The sequence below is a fragment of the Pleurodeles waltl genome, chromosome 8, assembly GCF_031143425.1.
Source record: "Pleurodeles waltl isolate 20211129_DDA chromosome 8, aPleWal1.hap1.20221129, whole genome shotgun sequence".
In the NCBI taxonomy this organism is placed as follows: domain Eukaryota; kingdom Metazoa; phylum Chordata; class Amphibia; order Caudata; family Salamandridae; genus Pleurodeles; species Pleurodeles waltl.
Window position 1 is genome coordinate 884,953,350 of NC_090447.1, and position 14,634 is coordinate 884,967,983.

The window sequence follows — 14,634 nt, forward strand, 5'->3', positions numbered from 1 at the left end:
ACGGACCAACAGAGCCCAAGGGTCAAACCCAATAAAAAAGGGGACCCTCTCCGAGCTTTATTATGCCCCAGGGACCGTATATAATAAAGAAGAGGGGACCACGCAGCCCCCCTCCTCGAGTCTTCTCAGGCCTCAGGGAACCTATCAACCAGGGCCCACTGAACTTAAAAACGGGAAGGGGGCAGTGTGGTCTCCTGGGGTGCAGAAATAAAAAAATATATCTACTTGTCCATGGGACAGGTTGCTTCTTAAATCTACGTGTCCTGTAAAAAAAATCTACTTGTCCTTTTGGTGCCATGTAGTGCGGTGACAAATTATGGCATCACTGATAATAGCCCCTCTGATTATGCCAGGCCTATTACTATAGTAGGGCTTGAATACTTGCAATTTCAATCCCTACTATAGTAATTTCCATATTTTGCCACCTTTCCACAGATCTACATACTGGGATACTGGGTCTGAAGGATGCAGTAAGCAATAGTTCCAGGGATGGAATGCCTTTGAGTCTGCAAACCTACTAACTTGCATGTTTTAAGGATTTTCACCAGCTCTTCTCTAATCTTTTCTCATAATGAGAAAGGTTGGAAGTTTACTCCCGACAATGGCAGAAGTAGAAGTTCTTCCAAGGTTGGGAAAAAAGTGGTTGGAGGGAAAGTGAACTTGTAAATGCTCAACAGATTTTCACATGAGCAAGTCTACACATGCATATTTGCTCGTGCTAAAATACAGTTCACAAATATTTTTTAGGAGTATGATTTCCTGGTGTACTACTGTAAGTTCTTGTAAATTCACGAAAGCCACTAATTCAAAGACGTACCATGGGTGTACTTTTGTGACTTTCTATTGAGAATTGGTTCCCCAATTAGGTCTGGCGTTAACAAAGACATTTTGTTCTTATTAAACTTCTATTTCTCTCTCTATCGACTGGTTTTACTGTGAGTGGTCACATTCTGCTCTTCCACAAGGAGCATATTAGCACACAAAGTAGTTTTGTTCCGTACCAGGAACTACTGTGGCGATCAGTGGCGTAACAAAACTGGAGGGGGCTCCCCTGCAAAGAACATGGAGGGCGCCCTCCAGACTCACTCAGGGCAGATGCTGTGCTGAGGGGGCGCCACCAAGGGGGGCTGCAAGGCCTTTGTTACGCCACTGGTGGCAATGTGTGCTTTTTGAGAACAAAAACTTTTTTTTCTTTTTGCCAGTGTTTGTTACAATAGTGAGGGTCTGGCAGCTCCTACAACAATTAAGTGTTACACATCCTATGTCGGAACAAGACACACATTGACGAAACCAAAAGACTCACAATTTTTTTGGGATCGGTTGGCTTTGCCGGTGCTTGTTTATTTTCATGCTTCCCATAATCTTGTTAACAATGGTTACACTGATTTTCCATCAGGAATATTTTTGGGAAATTCTAGCATGCATCAACATATTTTACTAAATGACGCTTCAAAGAAATAGCACCCAAAATTACATAGTAGCGAAACTTTTTTCCTACTTGCATTTTTTTCCTGAACATTTTATTTTGAAAGCAAAGAATCATGACTCTTGCTTACAAGTTTATGAAACTATTTGCATCTAATCAGAGAGCATTCTGGGAGCATTATACTTAGCCTCATATTGTTAAACTTTTCAAATGTGTGTACAAGTTTTTTTTTTTTTTTTTTTACTGGAACCACTGTCAGTACTGCAGTGTGACCTTAAGTTTATTTACAGCCCTCACCCTAATAATGAAGGCTTTTCATTAATTAACCATAAATACAAGTTCGAACAGCATTAACATACGGACACACATTTTACCTCAACTGCAGACAGTTCCCTTCTCTGTAAACTGGCAGCCAAAGGTTTTGTGCTGCAGGGCTTTTGGCCTACTTGTCCCAAGGACAAAATAAATATGAAAATTGTTGCCCCTGACCACAAACCTTATGTCCCGGGCATCGGGCGACAGGAATTACATATCCCCGAGTCTCCCTCCTTGAGCCTTATTAGGCACTAGGGCCCCCACCCTCCAGGCCAGTATTTATTTTAAAAGGGTAGAGGGCTGTACAGCCCCGTACCCAAGCCTTCTCAGCATCAGGGGACCCCAACCCTTAGGAAGGTGCTTGATTTTATTTTCTTGAACGTAGATGGGGGGGGGGGGAGGGGGGGGGGTCGCATGGCTACCTTTTACCGAGCCTTTTATGGCCTCAGGGCCTGCATCTACCTGGGGCACCCACCAAGCACAATGTTGGTGGCCCTGGGTGTGGGAGCAGGCACTGTTCTTGTCCAGAGGGAGTAGCTGCTCCCTCCAGGTGAGAGCAATATATTGTTCTGTTTCCCTAACAGACCACAAAGTCTGCTCCCAGCTGGTGGGAGCATTTGTAAAGCTCCCACAGACTGGGAGAAGACTATGTGTTTCCTCCCATTTGGAGGGAGATTTGAGAACCGTCCTATTGGATCTTCCCTGCCCATGACTGTGTCCCGGGCATGGGCTCCCCGGGACAAAGCAAGTAAGCTGACCTGATGTGGGATGGACTCCCCAGTGCCTTTTTAAGGCTCAGGGAGGGGGATGCACACAGCCAACCTCACCCTTATTAAAATCTATGGGTCCCGGGGATGGGGTCCCCAGGGCAGGGTACGGCTTGGGGGCGGGGCTCACCTATCCCTTTCTCCTAAATAAGTATATTGGGTCCAAGGGGATAGGTTCCCCAGGGCCGAAACGGCTTGTGGACGGGGGTCTGTGCCTCCCCTGCCCCCTTGAGAAATGGATGGGGCCCCAGAGATGGAAATGGCTCGAGGAGGGAGGCTGCGTGTTTCACTCCGCTTAAATATACCGGGATCAGGAGATGGAGTCCCTGGGGCCTCTAGATGGGCTGAGGAGAGGGGGGCCTACTGACGCCCCCCCCTCAACATATAGATTTATAACAACATGACAATCGCCATTTTTTTCCCTGCAATCCCACAGTATTGCAGCAAAAACTGTGTTATTTTTTATTTATTTTTGGCCCCAGGGGCAGTACCTCTGGGTTACTCTCACAGGACCCAGGGGACATGATATCCCTACCTTGCCCCCTTATATTATTTTTTTCTTTACTTCAGAACAGGGGACTAAGTCCCCGAGTCTTGTAATTCCTGCTAGCAACATTTTTGCTGGCAGCCAATCAGAGCAAACTGGCCAATGGAAAAAAAAGCTCCCTGGGCCAATCAGAACGCTCTCTTTTTAACTGGCGTTCCCGCGAGCCTCTTGCAGGCCAGATTCACAAATATTTTTAAACCTTTATTTTTCAAAAACTACTGAACGGATTAACACCAAATCACAAAAGGCACAATCTGTGGGCCAAGATCTAGCTTCCTGCCAAATTTGGGGTAATTATGATCAGCACTTTTTGTAGCAGAGATTCTTAAAGAAGTCTATGGAAATTGCATGGGAACTATTGCTTAGTCGTCGTCCCCTTTTTTTCTTGGCCCCTCTAGTCTGATCACCCCAACTTTCCAGGGAGGAGCTAAAGTGAATTTGTTTTTTTTTGTAAGGTTTCATCATAAAGATGTGTTAAAGGCATCAAAGTTATTAGCAAACTAAAAAAACGCCTCGTCTATGGAAAAGCAATTGTAACTATACCCAGTGGTGACTGCCACTGGGAACTCACTCTCAGGATATATACACATACACACAAGTCCTAAAAAAAAATTAAAAAAAGAAGTGGGAGGACTAACCAAGTTAGACAGTATTCAAGAGACATCACGGTGTGTGACATCGCACGAGGTATCAAAGGAAGTGACATCACAGGAAGTAGCATTACAACCCATAACCTCACAGGAAGTGACATCACAAGACGTGACATCTGAACTTAAGACCTTACACATATGTTTAGCAGGTCTATAAGGAGTACATTGGAGAAAATTACCAGATTTAACAAATGAGATGTTGTGTTGGGTTTGTGCCAAAAAGTGACAACCCCAAAGGAAAATCTGGGCCTCAATTTCCACATTCATTTCTTAAAATCTCTGCCACAAAGAAATTGTCACAAGAAGAAACTTGGCAATAAATTTGTTCTGCTTAATTGTTTGCAAAGACTGCATTTTAAAAAGTCTTATGGGGTTAAGGGACCTACAGCAAAGATCTTCGTATGCCCTGTAAATCTCAGAGAATAATAATAACGGTAAAATAACTCTGGTGGTTAACATACTTGCTGGAGAGATGTCTGTCATTTCTAGTTCCAGTTTGTTTTGAATCAAAATAGCATAGATAGTTAACGTGTGTCCTGCAAAGCACATCATGACAGATTTTTATTTTATGTAGCTAGGTAAGTGGGCTACTGTTTTTAAAACGGAAATCCTATTGTTACTTGTGGTTCACAAATTGTAATCCTTATAATATAGCACAGTGAGCTATTGAGGACATGTGACTCCTACACCTTGTAAGCTGCTCTATCCTATGTAACACATCCTGTACATAGATTTAAACTTACATGATTTATTGTAATTGTATAATGTGTACATGTGATGTAAAGCGCTCAGACACCCTGCACTGGGATAAGTAGCGCTATAAACAAAATAAAACAAGAGTGACAGTAAAATTGCGATTTGTGTAAATACAAGAACATACTAGCATATCCAACATTCTTACTGTGCATGCATATCTGTTATATCTAGGGACTGGCCCCAGTCAAATTCCTGTCTGTTTTAAGTACCAGTGAAGTGACAACAAGCTCTGTGCCTTTCCCAGCCATTGCATTTGCAGGTAGGTGTGAGGCTCCAGATTGCTCCAAGGATAACAAAAGAAGGCCTGATGACCACTAAACTTGGCCACGTAAATACGGTCTTGGTTTTGGTCCCAGCTCGAATTTAACCGTTTCAATGAGAGCGTCGGGCCCGACGCCCACACTCCCTCCCTGGTGCGGGTCACGACCAGTGGCCGACACTAGGGAGGGGGTTAAAAATCCTCCGGTGCAATGCACCGGAGTATTTTTTTATTTTTTTTTCCCCGTAGGAGACGCGGAACAACTTCCGCGTCTCCATCCTGCCCCCCTTCCACCCCTTTGTGTCGTCAGCGCGCCGCAAGGCGTGCTGACGTCACTGTTTTTCCCCACCGGAGCAGAAGAGAATCAGGTAAGCGTTCTCTTCTGCTCCGGTGGGGAAAAAAAGGCCAAAACGGCCTCCCCAGATGCCAGAGAGGCATCGATGGAAAGGGGAGGCTCTCCCCTTTCCATTGATGCCTCCCTGGCACCGTTTCCTGGCAATGGATCACAGCGCGGTTGCGATCCATGGCCAGGAAACGCCCCTAGGCACCAGGGATCTTCATTGGGGGGGGGTTGGCCCCCTTGTAAAAGGCCCCCCCCGGGGCATTATTTATTAATCTGAACTGTTTTGGGGGGCGATCGCGCCCACCACATTTAAAAAAAACAAAAGAAAACCCAAAAAATTAAAAACAAAATGGCGGGGTCGGCCCTCAGAACACGGGCCGACCCCTGGGGGTCCAAAAAAAAGAAAATCTAGTTTTCCCTGGAGGGGGGGGGGGGGGGGGGGGGGGGCGATCGCCCCCCCCCCCCCCGGGTAAACATTGTAAGAAAAAAACAAACAAAAAAAACAAATTGTTGGTGGTCAGCCCTTAGGGCAGAGGTCTTCAAACTGGGGGGCGGGCCCCCCTTGGGGGGCCTCAAGTGATCCCAGGGGGGGCGCCAAACTCTGGCCAAAAGAAATATTATACAGATAACATGCCTTTATTTTAAGCAGAAGCATGTTATTGCAGTTGTAAAAAGTTAACAGTACTTAACTGCAGTGTTTAAATAGGTTTGAATCTATTTAAACATTGCCATCTTTCTAAAATAATTGTGAAAAATTCTGAGGGGGGCCCAATGATTTTTATTTTTTTGAACTGGGGGGGCGCGGCGTTAAAAAGTTTGAAGACCACTGCCTTAGGGTGACCATCTATGGGGCCATTTTTTTTTTTATACATGAGTGCTTTGCCAAGGGCAAGCACACATGTATGAAAAAAAAAGTTCTGTAAAATGAGTGTCTTGTTTTCTCTCTCTCTCTCTATATATATATATATTTTTTTTTTTCAGGTCGAGCACATTGCAGCGTGCATGCTTTTCTGACGTGTTGGTGTGTATCTGGGCTTTTAACAACGCCCACCTCACGCCCATCACTACCACTCGTTCGTGGGCTTGCCCTTTAAAAATCCTTTGATTACATTGGTAAATGGTTTACCTTTTCCCACCTTGGGGAGGTTTTGTTACCACCTTGGCCATCGCCCCTGGTACATGGCTACTTGCACTTTTGCTGTTACGTTTAACTGCGAGCGAACTTCTTTTTCTTTTGTGTATCTCTTCACCTGATGCTCATGGTGGCCGTGGCGCTGTGAATCGTCTCTCTTATGTGAAAGTGTTTAATTTTCAATTTATGAGGGAAGAAAAGTTGGGTTAGGAGTTTATAACGCTAATAGCTCTAACTTGAGCAGATGCGAGACGCATTGCATTGTAAATGCTTGTTTTTCTTTTGTGTGTTGTTTTCTGGGAGCCACAATTGGCCTCCCAGGGAAACCACACATATACATAAAAGATATATATATATATATATATATATATATATATATATATATATATATATATAAAATGGCAAACAATTTCACCGCACTCCACGAGGACCGTGATCAAGACTCATTGGTGAGTCGAAACGAGTTGGTGGTTATTGACTGCAATAAAATACACGTTTATTTGTACCTTGTGGAGTGCGGTGAAATTTTTCGGCATTACATCATTTCGAGATTGGTCTTCTCTGTCACTGGGCACCAGCAGTGGAGTGCGCCGCCCAGCAACCCTTCGACCACTTTGTTTCTAAACATATATATATATATGCAACACAAATTGGTTAAAAGATTGTTGCGCAGCGCACTCCACTGCCGTTGCTCGGTGATGGAGGAGAGCAACCTCGAAAATATTTTGTGAACAAGAATCTCACCGCACTCCACGAGGTTCAAATTGACATGTTTTATTGCAAGTATTAAAAACTGAAAGAAAAGAGGGACTCATTTACTGTGATCAAGACTCCTTGAGAGTCGAAACGCGTACGTGGCTGTTGCTTGCAATAAAAGATGCCAATTTGAACCTCGCGGAGTGCGGTGAGATTCTTGATCACAAAATATATATATATATATGCATGCATGCATGTCTTTTCTGTAGTGGCAGTTGCCATAACGTAGCGCAGATGGTTTATTGTCCTGCTGCAAAGGAGATACATTTATATGTATTTAGCTGAGTGGATTAGTAAAGGCAAGCGTTACCTGCGCTTTAAAACAAATGTTATGCCAGGGGGACTATGGAGATATGATTGGCACTTTTGCTGGATAGTACTGAGGGAATTAGAAGAGGAGGTAATGGGAGGCAGAGCACCAAAAATGACTGTTGCACTGGGTGTGTGGTAAGGTGAAGTAATACATTATTTTTTTCAGTGTTTTCAGAGAATCTGCAGAATTGGAGAAGAAGCGAAGGTAAGGTGACGACATTTCCTATTGTACACAACAAACATACCCACAAGCAATTTTGTGACTATCTGCCTTCTACGAAGGCTAGTAATTTAGAGGGACAGTTTAGCCAGTAGCAGAGATGGCGTCTCGTTGGATGACTGCTGATCAAGCCTTAACTCAGGTTATGGAGGACAGTTCTGATGTAGGCTCAGAGACTGAGACAGCAGACACTGAGACAGCATCTGAGGGAGAGGACAATGGGGCAGAATCTGGGAATAATTTTTCAGTCGGCGGAGTCCCATCCGACGACACCTCTTCCAGTTTGTCTGAAGGAGACAATGACGACATCCGTGCTGTCCCTTCGCAAGCACATTCTTGGCAGCGGGACCACATTGGGTTAGCCGAACCCAGAGATCACGTGCTTGCGGCCGCAAGCACAGAGAGAGTGCTCTCTTGGCAGCCCCCCTGTTTAGTTCAGCCCCAAATTCCACCTTTTACTGGTGACGCTGGATGTAAAGTCGATACAGCTAACTTTTTGCCAGTCGACTACATCTATCTATTTTTGGATGTTGACTTCCTTCAGAAAATTGTGCAGCAAACAAATTTGCGTGCAGACCAATTTCTGAGGGAGTGCGGAGGCACTATAGTGCCCCGTTCTAGGGCACGCCAGTGGACTCCCACTTCGCTGGCAGAGTTGAAGATATTTTTGGGCCTTACGCTCAAAATGGGGTTAGTGCAGAAACCCACCTTGCAGTCCTACTGGAAGACTCGCACGGTTTGGGTAACTCCCATCTTCGCACCATACATGAGCAGAGATCGTTTTTTGCTACTGCAGCGCATGCTGCATTTCAATGACAATTCTGCTGCATTGCCCCGGGACCATCCAGATCATGACAGGTTGTTCAAAATTCGGCTTGTCGTGGAACATTTGTCTGCCAGGTTTCCAGAGATCTATACTCCTGGAAAGAATATAGCAGTCGATGAGTCCTTGATCCTGTACAATGGACGGCTGCTTTTCAGACAGTACATTGCGAGCAAAAGAGCTCGCTATGGCATAAAGCTGTACATGCTGTTTGAGAGCTCTTCTGGCTATGTTTACAGCTTGAGAGTGTATATAGGGAAGGATTCTACCCTAAACCCTGTAGGTTGCCCTCCTGCGTTAGGGGTCACCGGTAAGATTGTATGGGAACTTGTCCAGCCACTTCTTCACAAAGGTTATAACCTTTATGTGGACAATTTCTATACAGGAGTAGAGCTGTTCAGTGAGCTCTACAAAGCTGGCACTGTGGCCTGCGGTACAGTTCGTTGTAACCGCAAAGGATTCCAGCAGGAGCTTGTTTGCAAGAAGCTCCAGAAATCCCAGAGTACTGCATTGCGTTCTAACGAACTGCTCGCAGTCAAGTTCCTAGATAGGCGTGATGTATACGTGCTCACTACAATTCATGATGAGAGCACTTCTCCCATCACGGTTTGGGGTCAGATGGCCGAAGTCCACAAGCCCATCTGTATACTTGATTACAATAAGTACATGCTCGGAGTGGACAAGAACGACCAGGTTCTTCAACCATACAATACGTGTCGTAAAACTCGCACTTGGTACAAGAAACTGTTAACCCACCTGATTCAGATGGCAACATATACTGTAATGCGTATGTTGTTTACCGTCAGACAACCACAGGAATACTCATGACTTTCCTTGACTTCCAGTTGTCTGCAATTGAAAGCCTCACTGCTGTTACAGAAGAAGCAGCAGCCTCCACCTCATATGTTCTGGAGGATGTGGCAAGGCTGCAGGAGCGACACTTTGCTGATCGCATTCCTAAACCACCCAAAAAGGATCGTCCATGTCGTCGCTGTAAAGTGTGCTCGAAGCATGGAAAGCGGCAGGAGAGTCGGTATTACTGTCCCCAGTGTCCATCATAACCAGGCCGCTGCATCCCTACTTGCTTTACGTTGTATCATACTAAAGCAAAGTTGTGGGAAATCAACTGAGGTTGAGCTGCCATTGGGTAATCCTTTCAGTGGCAGTGCATGGATACCGAACGTCCATGGGCAACTGCTTCGTTAGGCAAGGAGCCACAGAATTTTACTTCATCATGGACTTCCTTTTGGACTGCTTGAGAGCTAAATCCACCGTCAGAACGTGGTCGGTGTTCTGTTCAATTAACATGCATTATATTCCCCCTACTGCATATACTAGTGGACAGAACATATGCCACATTGTCACGGAGTACCCTTTCTTCACCAGCATGTCTACCTTACTTTCAACGGTAGATATGCTCTCTCAGTTCGAAGAATCACTTTGTACGGCATACTTGGAAACCCCCAACTTGCATCCACAAACTAGTATAGGTTCACTTGGCAATTATACAGGATTAGCCAGGACTCTGATGAGAACAGAGACATGAATGGGTAAGGAAAGCTTATGGTAGGAGTGCCTTCACAGGGTTATTGCACAGGTAGAAGGCAGATAGTAAAGGTAGTACAGATGTACATCATCTACACCTATGGATTCAAACCCATTGGAGCCATCCCAGCACTGAAGGAGAATGACTTGTATAGGTCAGTTTTTGACCTGCTTTTCATGTTCATCCTCCATCAGAACTTAGTAGATGTTCAGTTTGATGTATAAGTGCATTATAGTCACATCACTGCACATAATGTTGGCTGGGGCATATGCTACGTTCTCATGGACTCCCCTATGTACCAAACACTACCCTTTTTTCATAGCCTATGACCTTCTCTTTAGGGAACATCATGAGAAATCCCCAGCATGTCTCCCTTAGTTTCAAAGGTAGATATGCTCTCTCAGTTTGAAGAATTGCTTTGTACGGCATACTCTGACACCCCCAACTTGCATCCACAAACTGGAAGGAGTTGGATTTAGCACAGAGAGTGTGTTAAAAGCGCATGAAAAACATGTCTTCCTGAGCCTCAGGTGGCTGTCACAGGAGTCATTAGTAAAGGTTTGTTACGCATGCATTTGGTAATGTTAAGGAAGAAGGAGGCAGTTAGCCTATGACCATCTCTTTAGGTAACATCATGAGAAATCCCCAGCATGTCTCCCTTAGTTTCAAAGGTATATATGCTCACTCAGTTCGAGGAATCGCTTTGTACGGCATACTCGGACACCCCCAACTTGCATCCACAAACTGGAAGGAGTTGGATTTAGCACAGAGAGTGCGTTAAAGGTGCATGAAAAACATGTCTTCCTGAGCCTCAGGTGGCTGTCACAGGAGTCATTAGTAAAGGATTGTTACGCATGCATTTGGTAATGTTAAGGAAGAAGGAGGCAGTTACTTGACAGGTGGTAAAATGTAGTCAAACTTATTCCGTTCTGTGGCGTGTGAATGTGATAGGCCCTTGTCTGGCAGCGGTAAGTTAATGTGAGTGCAGTGATTGGTTGGATTGGGCTCGTGGCTGGCGATATGAAAGGGTTGTTTGTTGTGCGTGAATGGCGTGTGAATGGACCATAAAGAAGTTGGTGCCTGGACGCGGCTTTATGGCCCACCTTCAGAAGGCTTGGTTTCAATATTCAGATACTTTGATAAGTATTCATGCTTTGAAACCATAATTTCTGGAGGTGCTAAAACCAACCAGTGTAAGTGGTGGGTTAACTTTAACAAACTAGTACCAGGGGAGTCCAAGGGTGCAGGACTTGCGTGGCTCTCACCAGTTTTCCTTCACCCAGAATCCCCTTGAAATCACAAAATGTGCTTAAAAAACACATTTTCCTTGCATTCCAATGAGCAGAAGTACAGGGATCTGCAGGGAGCCATTATAATTACCTACCACAAAACAGCCTCGTTTTTTAAGACAGTCACCTAAGTATTTGGTCCTGGGCTCGGCAGCCATGTAGGGAACCCTACCAAACGCAGACATTTCTGAAAACTAGACACCCAAGGCAGCCCACGTAAATGTGGTGTGTTTGGATTTAACAAAGTTTTCTTACCCAGAATACCCTGCAAAAGTGAAACGTTGATTAAAACCACTATTTTTCCTTTCTTTTTTATCACAGAAACTACAGGAATGTGCAGGGATCCTCAAAATTCCTACCACCCAGTGTTTCCCCACTTGTCCTGATAAAAACACAACCCCGCTAGAGTGCCTGCGCCTAGTGCCTGCTTCAGGAATGAATCACTCCAGGGTTAACAGTAGCCCTCATGCAAGGACTACCATTGACCCTTGTGTGATCCATTCCTGTCGCGGGCGCTAGGCCTACCCACACAAGTGAGGTATCATTGTTATCGGGAGACTTGGGGGAACGCTGGGTGGAAGGAAATTTGTGGCTCCTCTCAGATTCCAGAACTTTCTGTCACCGAAATGTGAGGAAAACGTGTTTTTTTAGCCACATTTTGAGGTTTGCAAAGGATTCTGGGTAACAGAACCTGGTCAGAGCCCCACAAGTCATCCCATCTTGGATTCCCCTAGGTCTCTAGTTTTCACAAATGCACAGGTTTGGTAGGTTTCCCTAGGTGCCGGCTGAGCTAGAGGCCAAAATCTACAGGTAGGCACTTTGCAAAAAAACTGCTCTGTTTTCTGTCAAAAAATGGGATGTGTCCACGTTGTGTTTTGGAGCATTTCCTGCCGCGGGCGCTAGGCCTACCCACACAAGTGAGGTATAATTTTTATCGGGAGACTTGGGGGAACGCTGGGTAGAAGGACATTTGTGGCTTCTCTCAGATTCCAGAACTTTATGTCACCGAAATGTGAGGAAAACGTGTTTTTTTTGCCACATTTTGAGGTTTGCAAAGGATTCTGGGTAACAGAACCTGGTCAGAGCCCCACAAGTCACCCCATCTTGGATTCCCCTAGGTCTCTAGTTTTCAAAAATGCACAGGTTTGGTAGGTTTCCCTAGGTGCCGGCTGAGCTAGAGGCCACAATCTACAGGTAGGCACTTTGCAAAAAACAGCTCTGTTTTCTGTCAAAAAATGGGATGTGTCCACGTTGTGTTTTGGGGCATTTCCTGCGCAGGCGCTAGGCCTACCCACACAAGTGAGGTATCATTTTTATCGGGAGACTTGGGGGAACGCTGGGTGGAAGGACATTTGTGGCTCCTCTCAGATTCCAGAACTTTCTGTCACCGAAATGTGAGGAAAACGTGTTTTTTTAGCCACATTTTGAGGTTTGCAAAGGATTCTGGGTAACAGAACCTGGTCAGAGCCCCACAAGTCACCCCATCTTGGATTCCCCTAGGTCTCTAGTTTTCAAAATTGCACAGGTTTGGTAGGTTTCCCTAGGTGCCGGCTGAGCTAGAGGCTAAAATCTACAGGTAGGCACTGTTTTCTTTGGGAAAATGTGATGTGTCCACGTTGTGTTTTGGGGCATTTCCTGTCGCAGGCGCTAGGCCTACCCATACAAGTGAGGTACCATTTTTGTCGGGAGACTTGGGGGAACATAGAATAGCAAAACAAGTGTTATTGCCCCTTATCTTTCTCTACATTTTTTCCATCCAAATACGAGTGTGTGTAATAAAGACGTCTATTTGAGAAATGCCGTGCAATTCACATGCTAGTATGGGCACCCCTGGAATTCAGGGATGTGCAAATAACCACTGCTCCGCAACACCTTATCTTGAGCCCATTTTGGAAATGCAAAGGTTTTCTTGATACCTATTTTTCACTCTTCATATTTCAGCAAATTAATTGCTGTAAACCCAGTATAGAATGAAAACCAACTGCAGGGTGCAGCTCATTTATTGGCTCTGGGTACCTAGGGTTCTTGATGAACCTACAAGCCCTATATATCCCCGCAACCAGAAGAGTCCAGCAGACATAACAGTATATTGCTTTAAAAAATCTGACATCGCAGGAAAAAGTTACAGAGTAAAACAAAGAACAATGGCTGTTGTTTTCAGCTCAATTTCATTTTTTTTTTATTTCAGCTGTTATTTTCTGTAGGAAAACCTTGTAGGATCTACACAAATGACCCCTTGCTGAATTCAGAATTTTACCTACTTTTCAGAAATGTTTAGCTGTCCGGGATCCAGCATTGGTTTCACACCCATTCCTGTCACTACCTGGAAGGAGGCTGAAAGCACCAAAAATAGTAAAAATGGGGTATGTCCCAGTAAAATGCCAAATTTGTGTTGAAAAATGTGGTTTTCTGATTCAAGTTTGCCCGTTCCTGAAAGGTGGGAAGATGGTGATTTTAGCACCAGAAACCCTTTGTTGATGCCATTTTCAGGGGAAAAACCACAAGCCTTCTTCGGCAGCCCCTTTTCCCCATTTTTTTTAAACAAAAACGAAATTTTCACTGTATTTTGGCTAATTTCTTGGTCTCCTCCAGGGGAAACCACAAACTCTGGATACCATTAGAATCCCTAGGATGTTGGGAAAAAAGGACGCAAATTTGGCGTGGATAGATTATGTGGACAAGAAGTTATGAAGGCCTAAGCGCAAACCACCCAAATAGCCAAAAAAGAGCTCAGCACTGGGGTGGCGAGGCCCAGCAGCTTAGAGGTTAAATTTTTTTTTAAAAGCCCCCGCACGTAGCCCACTCTAATACGTGAATCTATTACGACTATCTACATTCACACTGAAGAGGCAGGGTGCCTCATTCCCATATGGAAACAATAAAACGAACTCGTCCATATGAAATGGATAAGTATGTTAAACAACATGCTGCACCTCGAGCTCACAAAGGTAAATATAGTCACCTCTGCAAACTCTGCCATGTCTCCTCTACGTCACAGGTCCCAGCTTCCGCACAACATCAGCAGCACTACTGCAATGGGTTCCCACTAGGGCAACGCCCCTTTCAATACAGCATCATCACGCAAAAAGCACGTCAAATGGGTCACTTCCTCGGTCAGCGCGGCTTGGGTAAAGTGGTCCACGGAAGTGTTTTCAATGCGAAGCGACAGTGACTGCGTAAACTTCTAAAACGTTAGAAAGAGAAGTTTTGATAATAACGGAGCTGCAGAGCGGGGTGCCTACCTGCAGAACGTAGGCGGATGTTGTGGTCATAGGTGCTGGAAGGTGGGGGCGGGTGTGGCAGCATTCCTATAAATAACCATGCTGAAGTTCAGAAGCTGAATCGGCAATAAAGATACCTTTACATTTTGTCTTCAACATAATTCTTTCGCTATGCGTTTAAAGCCAGAGGTTGAACGTCTTCTGAGAAATTGCTGCTTATTCCCTTAACATGGAGATTGGTGTTTTTGTTTCGTTTTTTTACTACAATGTGA

The 14,634-nt window shown here is 44.9% G+C and overlaps 1 protein-coding gene across 4 annotated transcripts in view; it reads right to left on the reverse strand.

The window, feature by feature from the left end:
* TEX30 (testis expressed 30) overlaps window positions 1-14,634 on the reverse strand; it is a 231,270-nt gene that overhangs the window by 170,468 nt on the left and 46,168 nt on the right. The window contains exon 1 of one of the 4 annotated variants that reach the window (XM_069205191.1): window positions 14,104-14,233. The exons of the other annotated variants lie outside the window; for them this stretch is intronic. Within the exon in view, the coding sequence (XP_069061292.1) occupies window positions 14,104-14,121 (18 nt within the window). The 5' untranslated portion in view covers window positions 14,122-14,233. Of the gene's footprint in view, window positions 1-14,103; window positions 14,234-14,634 lie in introns of those variants that run through there. 4 annotated transcript variants of the gene reach the window in all.